This window comes from Achroia grisella, unplaced genomic scaffold, assembly GCF_030625045.1.
Source record: "Achroia grisella isolate CSIRO2021 unplaced genomic scaffold, CSIRO_AGI_Agris_v1 utg642, whole genome shotgun sequence".
Taxonomy (NCBI): domain Eukaryota; kingdom Metazoa; phylum Arthropoda; class Insecta; order Lepidoptera; family Pyralidae; genus Achroia; species Achroia grisella.
Window position 1 is genome coordinate 1,218,645 of NW_026712979.1, and position 18,877 is coordinate 1,237,521.

The window sequence follows — 18,877 nt, forward strand, 5'->3', positions numbered from 1 at the left end:
ACCCGTGACAATCGGAATTAAGGTGATGTGCTAAACCGCTAGACAACCGAGGCCGTCATAATGATATCGAGAAGAAAGGGGATTGCTAGTAAGGTGGACTAACGACCTCATTGCTAGCAATCGGTTCCTCCTGGAAACCATCATGATAAATTCCTAGTGAAATTGTCACAATGGGCTAACTAACCTGATCTCATGCTCAACTTATCATCCTGCATTGGTGCCACGTATCAGGCTGGTACACACACCTATATAAATATACATTGTAAATAAACTGGCTTTAAAAAAAGTAATTCAATTGAGTTTCTTGCCAGTTCTTCTCAATTGGATCTATATACCGAACTGGACGGTAGGGAAAAAAATAAAATTAGAATGTAAAAATTTGACGTTCATAAGCGGCTAAAATGTCCTACATGAATAAATGATTTTTGAATTTGAATTCAAATATCATACAATAAAAATTAAAAAAACACTCGTAACATTTAGGTATATCAATATACTTCATTTGTTTTCAGATAATTTCAATTTAACATAAATGTAAAGTCAGTCCACATTACGACTCCACGTTGAGTGTACGCGTTACTAATAAGCCGTGTAGTACACTATCAAATAAACTTACTAATGTAGTTCAATTATTACACCTGTGTACTCACTACCCGGATACTATAGGAAAGTGTATTAGTGAACTTCAAATGAAGTAGCGACCTCATCACATCATACATAACGCAGATGCATCATTCCATTACAATCCATAAGAAAATAAATGTATGTATGTGAATATTGAACCCACGACCAGTGGATGTAAGGCGAGGTCGTTTTCTTAATTGTAACATACCTCCATAAAAGAATACACTCAAATTTCTGGCTACCTTTTTTGGTAGTCAGTAAATGCATGTCAATAGGACAGCAAACAATGGTACGGTTCTCATATCAACGCCTAAATCATGGATGACGCAAGATGACACCTACATGTTGATTTAATGTGGATCCAATAATCTATACATATAACAAAACAGTAGAGGTCGAATGTCTGTACATTCCAAAAAATACGCTAAAAACTGAGTCAGAGGGATGTTAGAAGTAAAATGGAACACATTTAGATTTTTCCAAATTTATTGTTACTCTGTCTGTTTGTACAGGCGAATCTCCGAAACCGTCGGACCGATTTAAATGAAATTTTGCATGGAGATTCCATTTAGTCCCAAGCTATTCGGAGCTTGTGTATGTCCATTACTGGACAACTGATATACATACATATTTGGTATATATAGAAAACACCCCAGATATTGTATCACAGACAATCATGTTTGTATCATTCGAGGAATCGAACTCGCAACCATCGGAACTAAGATATGGTGTGTTAAATCGCTGTATTTTTTTTAAGGATGATAATGGAATGGTGCACCCGCCTGCGCTAACGGTTTACGCTGGCGGGGCACCAGTGGAGATGATAAGATGAGCATGAGCTCTAGTTAGCCCAACGTGACAGATTCACCAAGAACTTATCACGATGGTTTTAACCGCGTGGAGGTTTGACATGATACATTGCTAGCAATAATGTCATCAGTCCCCATTACTAATAATCCCCACCCCGTTAAACCGCTGTAAGACCACTGAGGCCTCCAATTGTAGAAAAACAAAGTACTTGATCATCTGTCTTATCTATTATACAAGGAAAAACTTAGATAGTTTCAAGAAACTTAAAAACTGTACAAGTAGAAACTTACGCAATAAAAATAAGTCAATTTTACCTAAATGCCGTTTATATAAAGTTAGTAATTCATTCTATGGCAATTGCGTAAGTTTTTATAATAAACTGCCAGAATCCACTATAAATCTGACAGAGAGGCAATTCAAATTTTATATTAAACAAATATTATGTAAAAAATCCTATTATAGGATAGATGAATTCAGAGGTGACAGCAATATATAGCAAGAATAAGTTTTTTTAGCAGACAACTTTATAATTTCTTTTTCATACTGCTTTCTTGGAAATGATAGCGTAGCGGTTTTTGTATTGATTACCGCATGCATCCTCATGTAAAGTGCGAATACTGTAACTACTATTTAGTAATTTTAAGTAGATATGACGTGGTCGAATGGAATGAGTCATAGTCACTAAAATATGGTCGAGCGCAGTGATGGCTGGCTCATCCGTCATACTCGTGAACGAGTATATATAGGGACTGGTCTGCTCTTATCACTACGACTGATTTAATCTTATTGTGTTTTTATATTTGAGCCTAAATAAATTAGTGCTGGTTGGTAGTTTGTATTCACACGTTTTGACTTGTAGAATGTGAACTTACAAGGATTGTTTAAAAGAGCAACACACAAGTTTCTTGCTTATTCTTCTTGTGATGAGACAGCTTTCCGAATAAGCGGTAGATTTAAAAAAATGTTAACTATTCAAATATGTATAAATTAAGGATGTTTGAATAAATTATTTTCATTCTATTCTATGCGAACAATATTTATCGGAGTAATGCATATTTTACCAGAGAGTTCATTTCTCTTATCATCAGAAGAATTAACAGCTTGTTTGAAATATGAAATACATAAAAAAAATAATTAAAAGGCGTGGTCCAACTCTCACTTAGTTGAATTTCTGGCAGATATCGTACATCAAATAGAAACAAACGACTCGCTCAGATGAATGCAGACAATACACATATAAATAAAATCGGAGTGTCTGTTTGTAATATTGAAATAACCGTTTTTTACTACATGCATATGAATATAAATACGGTACACACACCAAAATAACATTTTATGCAATTTTTGTCTTCCAGTTTGTTCGTTCCGGCTAAGCTCTGAAATGGCTGGACCGATTTAGACGGGATTTTTATTGGCAGGTAGCTGATTTAATAAAGAGTAACTTAGGCTACTTTTGTTTTAGAAAAATAAAGTTAAATTCATGAATGATGAGAAGTTGCGTCTACAAATTCAACTTCAAAATATCTTTATTCATGTAGGCCTATTACAGACTCTTATGATATGTCAAATCTACCGTCAGTTCGGAATGATTTCGAGATGAGAAGAACTGACAAGAAACTCAGCTCGTATTTTTTTTAATGTTGTACATATTTACAATAACACTATTTCATTTAAATTCAAATTTGGGAGAATAGAGTGACCACCAGCATATGCTATATAAAAAAAATAAAAAAAACCAATCAGTGTTCGCAACCTGAACAGACCACTCCCCACAAGCAGCACCCGTTCACGAGTATGATATAGTGTACAGTATATCAAATAAAAACAAACGAATCACTCAGACGAACGTAGACAGCTGGAAAATTAAGGTCAGTAAGTGATTCACTTCTATAGGTACTACATTTTGTTTCATTATTGTTCAATTATGCAACGCAATGGGAAAAGACACATATGTATCTCTACTTTATTCCCATCATGTGTAATGAAGTAAAGAATGGTGTCCCACGGCCTCTGTGTTGCTTTGAAAAACATACAATGAGAGTGCGTTATTATGGAATATTACGCAATGGTATATAATTACGCAGTTTATAGACTAAGCAGTTGGGTGTTAATATTACGACTAGGTTCTTAAACAATGGCTTAACGAAATATACGGCCAGTCGGATGGTAATAATAATAATCAGAACAATTCACACGCCCTCTAGAACCACGTTAAGCTCGCTAGAGCTTGTGTTATGGGTACCAGATAACTGATACAAATACATAGATTTATTTTTGGTAAATATATACAAAATACATACATATCATTACATAGTATAAAACAAAGTCGCTGTCGCTGTCTGTCCCTATGTATGCTTAAATCTTTACAATTATGCAACGGATTTTGAAGCCCTTTTTAATAGATAGAGTGATTCAAGAGGAATGTTGATATATATAATACATGTATACCCGTGCGAAGCCGGGGCGAGTAGCTAGTTATACATAGAAAACACCCAGACCGTTACAAAAAATCATACAAATGAATACAAAGGTTTGTGCCGTGCGAGTAATCGAACCCGCACCCACCGGAAGTAAAGCGGTGTGCTAAACTGCTAAAGCACCGAGGCCGATAAGTTACTGCAGGTATACCGTGAGCATATTATATGACTAAGAAGTTATGCTTTTACTTCAAACTCCTCTTCATAAAACTAATTTTGTATCTTACTCTTTTGGTCTACAATCTTCACGGCTCTGGAACTCACTCCCTGAACGCATTCAAACTATCTCCAATAAGTATACTGTTTAAAAAAAAGGTTCATGCTCATCTTCTAAGTTTATTGTCATAGAACAAGTAATCATCATCATCTGCCCCTAAGTGATAAGAATTGTCCACCCTAACAGGGTGGACAAGTAGATAGTAGCCGCTTCTCAGACCTACTAACTGTGTATATAAAATTTCATATAAAATATGTCTAGCCGTTTCGGAGGAGTATGGTAACTAACAATGTGACACGAGAATTTTATATATAAGATTGTTTTTTTTTTAAACCATACCATTTTATTTACATAACTTAATTGTACAACTACAACCTAAAATTAAAAAGCTTATAAAATATAATACATTAACTAAAATATATTATTAAAAGAGGTCCCTTTAGGCAAAGTTCCGAAGATACTGGCAGCGTTCCCTCTTTGAATGGCTAGACTAATTCTTTGTCCGAGGTAGCTGCCAGCTCTTCGGTCTTCTGTGATGTCGACTAACCTTTTCGTTATTTCTTTGAAAAGTCTTATAGCGCTAGGACGACACGGACCAAGGGTCTCGACGCCGAATGGGACAAAATCATATTCGTAGCCTAGACCCCTGTATTTATATGCTTTGGCTTTTTCAGCCGCTTCACACGCCGCACCAGCTCTGTTCTTGGTTCCATGTAGATGGGATGGGGCCAGCATGTCTGAACAGGTTGCATCCCATACCAGCACCCGGCCCATCTTCCATGGAATCAAACTCATACCGTCCGGTCTCTTACCATCGTCTCTTGCAATACCAGTCGGCTCAAGTAGACTTGGCACGTTGACGGTGGCAAGGGACCGGCGTATGATATCGTTAAGTGCGGCGTGTCTCGAGATACAGCCTGCACTTTTTTGGCATGACAGGCCGTGATGTCCTAGTTTGTCGTTATCACTGCCACAGGGACATTTGTGCGGAGCGCAGACCGGAACCCCAAGCCGTAGACAGTTTAACAGGTTCATAGTTAATAGTAATTTAAAAACCAGTTTTACAACATACAAGCTAGGTTGTTTGTATGTAGCTAAACATTATATGTAGGGTAGAAATAATTTCAATATGTATTAAGAAAATAAAAAGTCGAAAGAATATTATAACATCTAATAGTTTTGTTTGTAATATAAAAAAATATATTCTAATTATTTACAAAAGTGAGATGGCTCTCTTAAATTAGTAGGATCCGAAGGTGATATCGTGTAATGGCGCAGCCCCACCTTGAGGCAGAGAATACTCCTTCAGCAGCTGATCCAGCATGGAGAAGGGCTGAGAGTTCCTTTGCTGACTGAACTGGTTCACAGAAGGGAACCGGGGCTGTGGCTGTTCGTAGTCCTGGTATTCTATTTGGGGTTTGGGGGCAAATTGCGGAGCTGGCCTGAAGTCCTGCTGTTTGAACTGCCTGGCTGGTTGAGGAGAGGGGCTGAAGAAGTTGTCCTGAACTGGTACAGGTGCTGGTGCTGCGCCGCTGAAGAATGTCGGCTGAATGAAAGAAACAATTCAATAAGATCTATCTCTCAACAGATACATAAATAATAATATAATCTCAGAACAATTTACACAACGCCATCTAGTGCCAAGTTAAGCAAGCTAAAGCTTGTGTTATGGGTACTAGATGACTGACACAAATACATAGATATATTTTTTTTCGTAAATACGAGTACATACATATTATACATAGAAAACACCCAGACCGATACAAACAATCATACTCATGAATACAAATGCTTGTGCCGTGCAAGGAATCGAACCCGTGACCATTGGAAGTAAGGCGGTGTGCTAAACCGGTAGACCAACGAGACCGTCAGATGAATACTACCTTAGGCGGAGTTGGGGCTGATTGGGGCGCAGGCCTGTACTGGGGTTGAGGCGGGGGTGGGGCGGGCCGGTACTGCTGTTTGGGCTGCGGCCGGGGCTGTGGCTGCGGCGGAGGCGGGGGTGGGGCGCGGTACGAGGGCCTCTCACGGGGCTCCGGCCGTGGGGCCGGCGCCGCGGGCTCATCATAGTCGTAGTCGTATTGCTGCTGAACTGGCGCACGTCCACCCTGAAAATTGACAATTGGAATAATGTAAAAACTATTACGTATTAATATATACATATATGTATATATAACATTGTACATCTAAATATATACAACTCAAAGGTGACTGACATAGTGATCTCATATCAACGCACAACCCAAACCACTGGACGGATCGGGCTGAAATTTGGCATGCTGTAGAAATGTAGAATTTCGACAACTGGGCGACCATTAGTCCTTTTAAATATCCTTAAAATTTATGTAATATTAGCTTTTACCCGCGGCTTCGCTCGCGTTAGGGGTGGAATTTATAAAAATCCTTTCTTAGGGGATGCCTATATCATAGTAGCTTTATGTAATACATAATACACACGCACGCAACGCAAAAACAAAATCAAAAAACAAATGTTAATTTATAGCTATCCTAAGACGAAAATTTCTCTGGTGGGATAAAAAATACACACGTAGATAAAAAGAATATTTATAAAAAAAATGAAAACTTACTTGTGACTTGGTAGCCCTCAGGCCTTCTTGCCTGGTCGACTCGTCTACAAGCGTAGGCGGCGCCACAGTGATACCTTCACCTGCTGGCTGGAAACCATACTTGTTGGCTCCATACTCGATTACACGCAGCTGAATAAGAAAACAGTATAATCATAAAATTATTGTCAAAATAATAATAATCTCAGGACAATTCTCACAGCGCCGTCTAGACCTAAGTTAGCTAAAGCTTGTGTTATAGGCACTAGATAACTGATACTAATATTTTTTCGTAAATACATACATAGAAACACTCAGACTGATACAAACAATCATACATATGAATACGAATGTTTATACCGTGCGAGGAATCGAACCTGCGCCCGTCGGTAGTAAGGCGGTATACTACACTGCTAGACCAGCAAGGTCGTCAAACATTTATCATAGAACATCATACATTTAAATATTAAAATGGGTATCACCTAGTATTTTGTGTAGTCATTTTTTTGTCACTGAGAACATGTATCATTTATACAATATCAAACAAAATAACTATATTACAAAATAGAAAAATAGAGAATCATCCAGTACTATTGCCAAATACGATCCTTTGAGCAAAATACGATCCAAAACGGGCATAAAGGTAGAGACTTCCACAATTGTAAAGATATTTTGCTTTATTGACAACTTACTGACATAAGGACGTTGGTCTGCGTTCCCCTTTTTGCAACATTTTTCAATGCAGCTTAGGTCGTAGTATGATTTTAAATAGCCTATAAAGTCCCTCAATAAATGAGCTATGTAACACCAAAATTATTTTCAAAATCGATTGAGTAGATCTACAATCCTACAAAAAATCTAAACCCCACGAACTTTACCTCTCTATGATATCAGTACAGATACCGACATCTGTATTCATAAATCTATGTAAATCTAGGGTAGAGATTAGTTGGTTCTATAAGAAACGATCACAACTGATAGTCTAGTAAATGTATATGTAATGTGAACTCTATTCTCTGTAATTAGCTTCTCATTTGGGTTGTTATGCGTGTCGAGTCTAGTTTAGAAGCGCCTATTTATGCAAATTTGTACATTGTTGCTATAATATTTCATAAGGCGTTTTCTAACTTACTTAAGTTAACAAAATAAACATATTTAGTTAGTTTTATGAAATTATTTATTATATTACCTTGCCGGTATCATCCTTGTACCCATATTTGCCTTTCACCTCCCCAGTAGGGGATTTAGTTTCGATTTTGAACGATCCATCGGCGGCTTCGTATCCATAAGTGTATGATCCATCCTCATTGTGCCTGCAATTAATAATAATAACAATCAGTAAGGGGTGAAATAAGGTTCAAGTCTTTAATAATAATAACTCAGGACAATTTCCACAGAGCTAGTCCCAAACTAAGTAAATCTTGTGTGATAACACAAAAACTGCTTAGCTTACTAGACACCTGATGGAAATACTTATTTTGTAAATAATAATATACAGAGTACATAATATATATTAAAATTTAAAACGACATGACACAACCAATACCGCTATGAATAATCATACTCATGAATGAAATATTTGTACTAGATTTAATGTAGTACAAATATAACCCTTATAAGTATGGAAAATAATGGTAATAGTATTTTCAGAGCTATTGAAACCATCATCATCATCATCATCTCAGCCCGGAAGACGTCCACTGCTGAACAAAGGCCTCCTCCAAAGATATCTGAGATCCACATCTAGTGAATGCATATAAAATTTCATAAAAATCGGTCAAGCCATTTCGGAGGAGTATGACTGGAGAATTTTATATATAAGTTTTATTCGCCTTTTAGTGAGAAGAGTGTCTTGATGGTGTAATGAAAATCGTAGATTCCTGGCTAGTTTTTTAATTTACTTGATCATAGGTTTATACTGGTTGTGTATGATAATGCGTATGCGATCGTTGGCAGATTTTGAATATGAACTTATAACGGTTATTATATTGTCTCTGGCCCGCTAAAATATCGGCGTTGCACCAGGGTTGCTATACAAAAAATAATATTATACAATGAACAATAAGATATATCTTATTATATCACCAACATCTTCAACTATCTTTTTTGCCTAACAAAATGACTAATGCATAGTAATAATGACATAACTGGTAAGTAAAATTTTTAAACATCGGTGTAAGTTAAATAAAAAAAATTGAAGCATCTATATACCTGTTGATCTGTTTGAGGATCGCAACTGGAGGCGCTACTGTAGGTTTGGACTCTGAAGCTATGTACCGGGGGGCACGCTCCTCAGCATACTGCCCGTACGCACACGCGAGGAAACCCACCAGAAACTGCAAATGAAAAAAAAATCTAAATATATATAACTCAAAGGTGACTGACGTAGTGATCTATCAACGCACAGCCCAAACTACTGGACGGATCGGGCTGAAATTTGGCATGCAGGTAAATGTTATGACGTAGGCATCCGCTAAGGAAGGATTTTGATTAATTCTACCCCCAAAGGTATAAAATAGGGGATAAAAGTTTGTATGAAACTTTGTCAATTTTAAACCGATCGGGCTGAGACTTTGCATGCATAAAGCTACTACGACGTAGGCATCCCCTAAGAAAGGATTTTGACAAATTCCACCTCTAAGGGGATAAATTAACGCGAGCGAAGCCACTGGCAAAAGCTAGTCATAAGTATAATGACGCATTTGTTGTTTAGGCTATAACGGTCGCAATGGTGAAAAAATAATCATAAATAAAGTTAGCGAGCATCGGTTCTACAATAGATATGACCAGCTCACTGCCACTATATCAACTCTCTGGCGCATTACTTCGTTTCGCATTTGATCCCTTAGAGAAACTCCAAGCATAGCTCTTTCCATAGCCCGTAGAGCAACTTTGAGTTGATGGACCAGCCGTATCGACAGTGTCCACGTTTCGGCACCGTATGTCATAACGGGTAGGACGTACTGGTTATGAACCTTGGTTTTAAGGCTTTGTGGTAGCGACGACGAGAAGACTTGACGAAGTTTCCCAAATGCCGCCCAGCCTAGCTGTATTCGCCTCTTGGCCTCCCTCTCAAAGTTGTTTTTACCTAGTTGGAGCGTTTGCCCTAGATAAATATACTCCTGAACAACTTCGAGAGGAACTCCATTAATGGCGAATGGAATTGGATAAAACATGATCTTGGTTTTGTCCAAATTCATCCGAAAACCGAACTGAAAATCAGCGTCGTGAATTTCGTCATGGCATAATGCTGAGATGGGCCCCTTACACACACATCGTACACAGTGACGCGGTGACGATGCTCCGCAGTGGTGGATACGCATTTTTTTTTTGCTTCGTTATTATTGTTTTTGGTATATGTGTTTATATATATTCTTTTCTTTTGTTTGATTTTCTTGTTCGTTTATTTTTCTCTCATAATGATTTGTATTGTATTTATTATTTCTATTGATATGTTTATAATAATTTATATGCTGCTGTGAGCATCGTCATTGTTGTGTTGTGATGTGATGATAGTAATAAATATTAATCTATTCTATTCTAACATAGGATACTTTCATGTTGTTAACCCTTACATTTCAAAATGGCGGACCGACTTGCCATTCTGCGTAAAGTCATTAAGGTCTAGAAACTTATTAATCGATATATATAACTAAAATTGGAGTGTCTGTGTGTAATACTGAAATAACCGTTTTTTACTACATGCATATGAATATAAATACGGTACATACACTAAAATAATGATTAATTTCTAATGATCTCCGACATTTACTTATTGTGTTTTTATATTTGAGCCTAAATAAATTAGTGCTGGTTGGTAGTTTGTATTCACACGTTTCGACTTGTAAAATGTGAACTTACAAGGATTGTTTAAAAGAGCAACACACAAGTTTCTTGCTTATTCTTCTTGTGATGAGACAGCTTTCCGAATAAGCGGTAGATTTAAAAAAATGTTGACTATTCAAAAGTACTTAAATTAAGTTTATTTGAATAAATGATTTTCTATTCTTTACTTAATAGATTCAACGCTAGCAAAGCCACGTGAAACCGCGGACACAACCAGTATCATATATCCACGTTCAAGTGTAATTTTTTGCGAAAAGTAGTTCCATAAAACTCAAGGCGAAACGTGAACCGCTTCCATCAAAATATAGTAATAAAATAATACATTAAATTGTTGCAAATAACTGGAGTTTTTGAAGTATGACCACTGCCACCTTGACACTACAATCAGGTATTTGTGTCGGTACGTAAAAATAAAGTAACAAATACTTATATTTTATACAACTTGATGACACAAGCGGCGAGAGGGCGCGATTTTGTATGTTTCTGTTTTTGGTTGGTTTACAACGGTCTGTTTTAAATACGTTTATACGTATTTAAATGTATGTAAATATAATTATTCAATATTTCGTATCTAGAGTAACCCAACATTGAAGTCGTAAAGTGAGTTGCAAACCGTTAAATAGTTACATTTAATTTGTTTCAGTTTAGATTATTAATAGATCTATTTAGTTAGTTTAATTTTGTTTTTATTACGTTCGAAAATCTAACATAATAAAAAATTAAAAAAGATCTTTGAACGACGAATAACAATCAAACAAAAGAATATATTATGCCTAAAATACACAGCAATGTTTGTTATGTTTTTTTTTGTTGATTTAATGTATTCTTAATGGATAATTAAAAAAAAACTTTTCTTTCTTTATATAAATTACGTACTCCGTCCGCGTAATTTTCTTAAAAAGTGCACAAAGTTTTTGCTTCACGAATTAATGCAATAATTACATGAATACTTTTCTTAATATAATACAGTTTGCCGTACTTAGGGATTATCCATTAATCACGTGAAATCACGTGAGGGTTGAAAGCGGGGGGGGTGAGGTCCTGTCCTGTCCTAAACTTCACTACTTCTCACCAAGTTGTGTGGGAGGAGGGGAGGGGGAGAGAGAGAGAGAGGGGGGGGGGGGGTGGTAAAAGATCACGTGATTAATGGACGGCCTCTTATTTGTAATATCGCTCTCAGCTTATAACTTAGACTTGCACAATAAGTGGAATGACGAAAATTTACGCATTGATGCCTTTACGTGTCAAAGTATTTCTCTTTATCTGTCTTCGTAATGGCGTGATATTGTACTTTACTAACGTGTAACACAACAATTATACCATAAGTCCTACCATAACTGGAATGCAATATAAACTTTATGATTATTAAAGTTTAGGTGTATATTTAATTGGCTATTATTGTAAACTATCTTATATATAAAATTCTCAAACGATTTGACCGAACGAAACGGCTTGACCGATTTTTATGAAATTTTATATGCGTATTCAGTAGGTCTGAGAATTGGCTATCTATTTTTATATATTTTTCATGGCAAAACAACGTTTGCCGGGACAGTGTTACTATATAAGAGAGTTGTACATGGGCAACCCTAAGATTTTACTTTATTTTATGGACAATATTTTTTTTATACAAATATCTACATTTTCACCCTTCTAGCATCAACTCCTATTTATTAATAACGATTTTAATTTATATGGCAAAACAACTTCTGCGGAGTCAGCTAGTATTAATATATTTATACGGTAGATATGACATGTCATAAAAGACTGTCATGTCTGTCTACATGAATAAAGATATTTTGATTTTATTTAATTTGTAGCTATTAATTAATAAATATTAAAAAAAACAATCACAGTTTTAATAATGAATAAAAAATAATAATTAAAATTTTTAAACACATAAATCACGAAAATGGTCAAAAAATTGACAAAAGATAGAAAAATTAAGGAGAGAGAGAAAGACAAAATTAAAAAACAATTTTCTATTTTCAAATAGTATTAAAATATGTATATTACATTGTTTTTAATTTCATATTTCATTTTAACCTAACATTATTGCAGATGGCAATACAGAAAAGCGATCCCAGTAACAAGATTATAAATTAAAAAAAAGCTTACATTGCATTTTGGTGTTGTTTAATAAATAACTTATAAATGTAACCTGCATCTTGATGACTGGTCATTACAAAATAATGTATCTTTAGAACGTCTTTATAAAATCGACCTCCACACGGTCCCTTCTGTCTGTGAACCATCATGTTTTCATTATTTAATACTTTATCGGATTGCAGTAGTTAAATCTAGGTAATTAGGGGGGAAAGGGGATTGTTAGTAATGTGACCTCCACGCGGTTCCCCCTGGAAACCATCATGATAAATTCATGCTGAATTTGTCACATGGGCAGACCTCGCGTGATCATCTTATCATCCTCCACTGGTGCCCCGCCAGCGTAAACTGTTAGCGCAGGCGGGTGCAGCATTCCATTATATATGACCTCGCTATACGACCTCGGTGGTATAGCACCGCTTTACATCCGATGGTCGCGGGTTTGATTCCTCGCATGTTACAAACATCATTAATAAGTATGATTGTTTGTATCGGTCTGGGCGTTTTCTATGTATAATATGAATGTATTTACAAAAAAAATCTATATATTTACATCAGTTATCTAGTACCCCAAGCTTCAGCTAGCTTAAATTGGGTCTAGATGGCGCTGTGTGACTTGACGTGAAATAAAAAATCTTCATAAATAAAAACAAATCCAGATGGGCTAACCTCATATCATACTATATACTACATACACTGGTGCCCCGCCAGTGCATACCGTTAGTGTAGGTGCATTGCATTGCATCGTTAGATTAAAAAAAAATTGTCACCACAAGGAGCTGTGTAACACTTTGACACCGATATGTAACCGTGTGAACTGAACGCGGAAATAATTGCATTACAGACAGTGCATATATCGTTATCTAATATTATCTATGCAATGTTGATATACACCTATATATCATCATAATGTATTGTGCCCATTACATAAATATATATGAACTGTGAGACCGAGAAATACTTTTATTAATAATATAACTTTATTTTTCAAAAATAAAAGTAGCCTAAGTTACTCCTTATTACATCAGCTACCTGCCAAAAAAAAGTCCCGTCAAAATCGGTCCAGCCGTTTCAGAGATTAGCCGGAACAAATAGACAGACAAAAATTGTAAAAAATGTTATTTTTATGTACCGTATTTATATTCATATGCGTGTAGTAAAAAACGGTTATTTCAATATTACAAACAGACACTCCAATTTTATTTATATGTGTAGATGTAGATAATTAACTTTCTTATTCTCAAAACTTTTACTTGTCTTAACAGGTAAATATTGTGGAAAGAGTTTATAGTATTTACCACTACCTCATAGGACAGATTTTTGTCAAGAAAAGGAGAAATAAAAATTTGGAAAAAAAAATTCCTTGATCCTCAGAACTTTTTTTAAGCTTTTCTTTCAGTCTTTAATAGAAAAATCAGTCCAGCTGTTCACGAATGATGCACTGACCAAAGGAAATAGGGATTCATTTTTATACATATAAATATGTATTTGTATAATAATAATAATATAATATAATGACTAAATGAATATAATAAGTTATTATATTCATTTAGTCATTATATTATATATTTATTATATATATGTATTGTATATGTAGTACCAAATTAAATTAGAAATAGATACATTTAGCGAGCAAACCCTATCCTAATCCTATGGAATTCCAATTACTATATTATTAAGTATGCCTTCATTCTATTTTGTGCAATTATAAAAAACATTAAATTGCAGATTACTATGTACCAGTATTATACCATTACAAAAAAGGAATATCTACGACCAGAATGGAAAATAAAAAGAAAAAAAATTAAGCAACCCAGTAAAACTTTAAAACAGCCTCTTGCCAAAGAAAAAAAAAACTTTAAAACAGTGTGAAAAAAGTATTTATTATATGTACCTATTAGGAAAATCTGTAAACATACTAATTATATTTGTACTTTGAACAATTTGTCAATAGTATAAACTTATAGAGTGATATATAAGTACCTAATGATTCCTTTGCCTTCTTCTATTTATAAATTAAATTTAAAAACTATATTTGGCGGGAAAATTGACAATTGAATAAAATTAAAAACAAATCAAAAAAAATGAATAACGTACTATTATATGAGACTGCATGCAATTTTGTGATTTATGCTAGAGCTTATAAGTACATATTTCTATGGATTAGTAAACTTAATAGCCACCTATTTTGACGTGTCATTACTCAAACTAGAACCTAGGTTCCGAGCGTAAATAAATGTCAATGTTCAGTTTAATTAGCCCATAAACAAATTACCAAGCATCGTTATACACACCTGAATTCCAGTCTAAAATTACCGAACTCGTAAATAATCACTAACTCTATTAAAGAATATATTTTTTGTGTAAGAAAGTGTTTTATATTTATACTAGCTTTTGCCCGCGGCTTTGCGCGTTACATTTCTGATGCAATAGCTCCAATTTTATTTATATGTTTACATATTTTTGTGAGAGTCTGGAGTCTGAACTAGGTCGAAACCCACCGGGATCTTTAGTACTATATTAAATACTAGCTATTTTTGCCCGCGGCTTTGCTCGCGGTAATTTATCCCTTAGGGGTGGAATTTATCAAACTCCTTTCATAGGATAAATATGCCTACGTTATTAATAGCTTTATGCATGCAAAGTCTCAGCCCGATCGGTTTAAAATTGACAAAGTTTCATATAAACTTTCATCCCCTATTTTATCCCCTTGGGGGTAGAATTAATCAAAATCCTTTCTTAGCGGATGCCTACATCATAACATCTACCTGCATGCCAAATTTCAACCCGAGCAAATTTTTAATGTATGTGTACAAACAAAGTCATTAATTACATCTATTATATTTATACTCAAAACTTTCGCGTTTATAATATAACATACATTCTTTCATTCTTTTCAGCATTTATAATATTAGATACATTCTTTCATCTGCCCTCTACCATCTATGTTTTCTTATTAATATTTAGGCAAATTTCGCTGAGCAATCTCTTCCAGACTACCTTTGGGTGGATAGAGAAAGTAAAGCTAATAAATGTATTTCATGAATAGATTAATATTATTTGTCTATTGTCTAAATCTGAAATCATTATTGCCTTGCCTTTATCCCATTATTTGTGGTCCGCGCAGTATGTCATTCTCTTCCACTGCTCTCTATCGGTCGTCATATCTAAACATACTCTTCTTTTATTCATATCATCTTTCACACAATCCATCCATCTTTTCTTAGGGCGTCCCCTCCCTTTACATCCATCCACATTCATATTCATCTATCTGAAATATAATCTTAATTTAAATTAATTATAGTCGAATTTTGACCACTAGTATTTATAATCTTACTGTTAGAATATTTTAATCTGTACCGTAAAGTAACCTACTCTGTACAACTTTTGTGCTCTCTGTTTTTAATATTATCTGTGATTATTTTCTTTCACCTTGACCACCTTCTTCCGGTTTGTTTAGGCAATCAAAAATGTCATCATTTGTTCAAATATATTTTTAAATAAGTAGGTACATAAGTGTATAATTATTTCACAATTGTCAACACTTACTAATATTATACATGCCAAAGTTTGTGAATATGGATGGATGTTTGTTGCTCTTTCACGCAAAAACTACTGAACGGAATTTGATGAAACTTTACAGTAATATAAATTATATAATGACGAATGTCAAATAAGTCCCGCCCGCCGAAGTTGGCGGGTCAGCTAGTTGTGTATAAAGAAAATAATGTAGTCGTATATAAGTGGGCGGAAATAGATTAACACAAAGGGAGTGACAATCGGAAAGTCGAAGGAAGGCCACGGTAACCCGGCCGTTCACTACCAGACCGGTATCTGATATCAATGCTGGCAACATTGTAATAAGCAGCATAAATAATCAGACGTAGTTTTTACAAATAAACTCAGTCCTTTCAGAATAAAATGGCGACCCAGTTACGTTGGAATTTAATTACAATATTCCTCTGTGGTCTAGTGGTTTAGCACACCGCCTTACTTCCGATGGTCGCGGGTTCGATTCTTCGCACGGCGCAATTTTGCATTCATGAGTATGATTGTTATGTTTCGGTCTGGGTGTTTTCTATGTATAGTATGTATGAATTTACAAAAAAAATCTATGTTTTTGTATTAGTTATCTAGTACCCAAAACACGAGCTTTAGCTAGCTTAACTTGGGTCTAGATGGCGATGTGTGAATTGTCCTAAGATTATTATTATTACATAATATTATAATAACCTTAGATAATCCATAGAGAGCCATCCAGTCTCAAGATAAGCAGAGCTATGGGTACTAAACAACTGATACTATATATAACAATTCAATTGAGTTTCTTGTCAGTTCTTCTCAATTGAATCTGTATACTGAACTGACGGTGGAGAAACAATTATAATATATAAAAATTTTGACGTTTACAAGCGGCTAACATGAACTTGTCCTTCATGAATGAATTATTTTTGAAATTCATATAAATACTTGAATACAGTTGTTGTTTTCTTAATACGTACATAATATACATAGCAAACTTATGAGTACAAATGTTCGAATCGAACCCGTGACTATTGGAAAGTAAGGCGGTACGCAAACTTGTATAAATACTTCAAAATCTTTGGAAAGTTAACACTCTATACTGAGGAGATAAAAACCATCGCTCCTAAGAATATCCTTCAATTCTTGTCCCTGACGGGTCTAGGTAGCGAACTTTGAAAAGGGCGAGCACAATAGACCTATGTAGGTCGCAGGGCTACAGGGCCATGCACCTGACAATAGCCCAGAACCATAAAAAAAGTATTTTGAAACTTAAATTATACGATATGAAGAGGCAGGAGAACTATTCATGAAACCTATAGGCCTTATTGCTAACAATGTATAATGTCTACGTGATCTTCACTGGAAAATATATCTTCTGGCAAATTTACCATGAAATATTTACATGATCTTGGAAACTTCATGTACATCCTATCATCCTCCATTAGTGCCCCACCAGCGTCTACCGTTAGCGCAAGTGGATGCATTACTCCATTACAAATATTAAAAATAAGATTTACATAGAGAAGAAATTAGATTTTTATGTATACATTTATGTGAACTGACATTTTACTTCATGAAGTGTGATAACCATGACTGGGACAAAATAAATAAGTGCAACTAAGGGGTAGGTACCTCGCATACTCAGACTAGGAGATCGTACCTTTGTAACAGATAACTCTAAATATATACAATAATTTTTAAAATTATTTAATCTATAGAGAGTGCAATAAACAGCCAGTAACATATAAAAAAAATTAAGATGTCTAAACCAACCTTGTGCAGGTATCTGTGTACCATAAAATATTTAAGAAGAAGTGTGTTTTGCCCACAATACCAGAAAAGTTTTATTATAAAATAGATTTTATTAATATCTGTCTAAAATTTAATTCTTCAATAAATATGAATTTCAGTTTTAAAATTCAACGACATATAAAAGAAATAACACTTTTATTAATTTTCTAAACAAATACTGCTTAAAAGAATTAAATTCAAGGAAAGATTTGATTTTCCATTTGTAATTTTGATAAACTCAGATTATCATGGGACCTATAAAATTTAAAAAATTGTATATCCTTATAATAATTGCAACCGTACGAACCCGGTAACCGTAAGTTATTATAAAAATAAAGCATTACTTCAGTTAAAAAAATGTTAAACGGTGTAATATAATTCATTGCACATAATTTACATTATCTCTAGATCAACACCAGCGCACTATAATTTCACAAAATAACACAACACTGCACAACATGTCGAGCCACAAAGAAACTAGTTAACCATCGTGACGTCACTCATTGTTATCAACTTATCACACGCAAGCCAATTAAAACAATTTACTCCTATAAAACAGTATAGTTAACAACAAAGTATTTATTCACTTTCACTATAAAAAATAAAAAATTCAATTCAATTTCAAATAAGATATCGTGACAGAATTCCTTCGCATTACTGATGAACATAAAAAAAAGAATATACTGTCTATGAATAACTATTTTTCTTATTTGTAATTTTTTCAAATTTAGAACTGATTTGGACATACCAATCGCGCTAGTGCCGCCATGTTGTCAAGTCGGAGGCGCGTCGCGGACGTAGGCTGCTTTTATACAACGAACGGGGCAAAACCTTTCACTAGTACACATTTTTAATAAGGGGTGTTGTCACTATTTGGTAAGATAAGGGTGAAGATGCCTTCAATTATATGCAAGATT

General features: G+C 34.8%; 2 protein-coding genes across 2 annotated transcripts in view; one reads left to right on the forward strand and one right to left on the reverse strand.

Annotated features, from left to right (window-relative positions):
* The window catches only part of LOC131849401 (ATPase family gene 2 protein homolog A-like), a 245,133-nt gene that overhangs the window by 151,132 nt on the left and 75,124 nt on the right, over positions 1-18,877 (forward strand). The gene's annotated exons all lie outside the window — the stretch shown is intronic.
* Positions 5,285-18,765, reverse strand: LOC131849407 (protein cappuccino). Its single transcript, XM_059199475.1, has 6 exons — positions 18,709-18,765; positions 8,904-9,028; positions 7,882-8,005; positions 6,717-6,845; positions 6,012-6,236; positions 5,285-5,674 (listed from the first exon to the last, which is right to left on the reverse strand). Exons 1-6 carry the CDS (start codon positions 18,727-18,729, stop codon positions 5,369-5,371), a joined length of 930 nt encoding a protein of 309 aa, XP_059055458.1. The 5' UTR covers positions 18,730-18,765; the 3' UTR covers positions 5,285-5,368.

Bases quoted from the DNA above. Each gene is read 5' to 3' on its own strand.
- LOC131849407 (XM_059199475.1), bottom strand. From the start codon at position 18,729: ATGGCGGCACTAGCGCGATTG. The intron at 8,006-8,903 runs GTATATAGATGC...TATTAATTGCAG, and splicing joins ATCCTCAAACAGATCAACAG to GCACAATGAGGATGGATCAT. The intron at 6,237-6,716 runs GTAAGTTTTCAT...GTCAATTTTCAG, and splicing joins TGAGGGCTACCAAGTCACAA to GGTGGACGTGCGCCAGTTCA.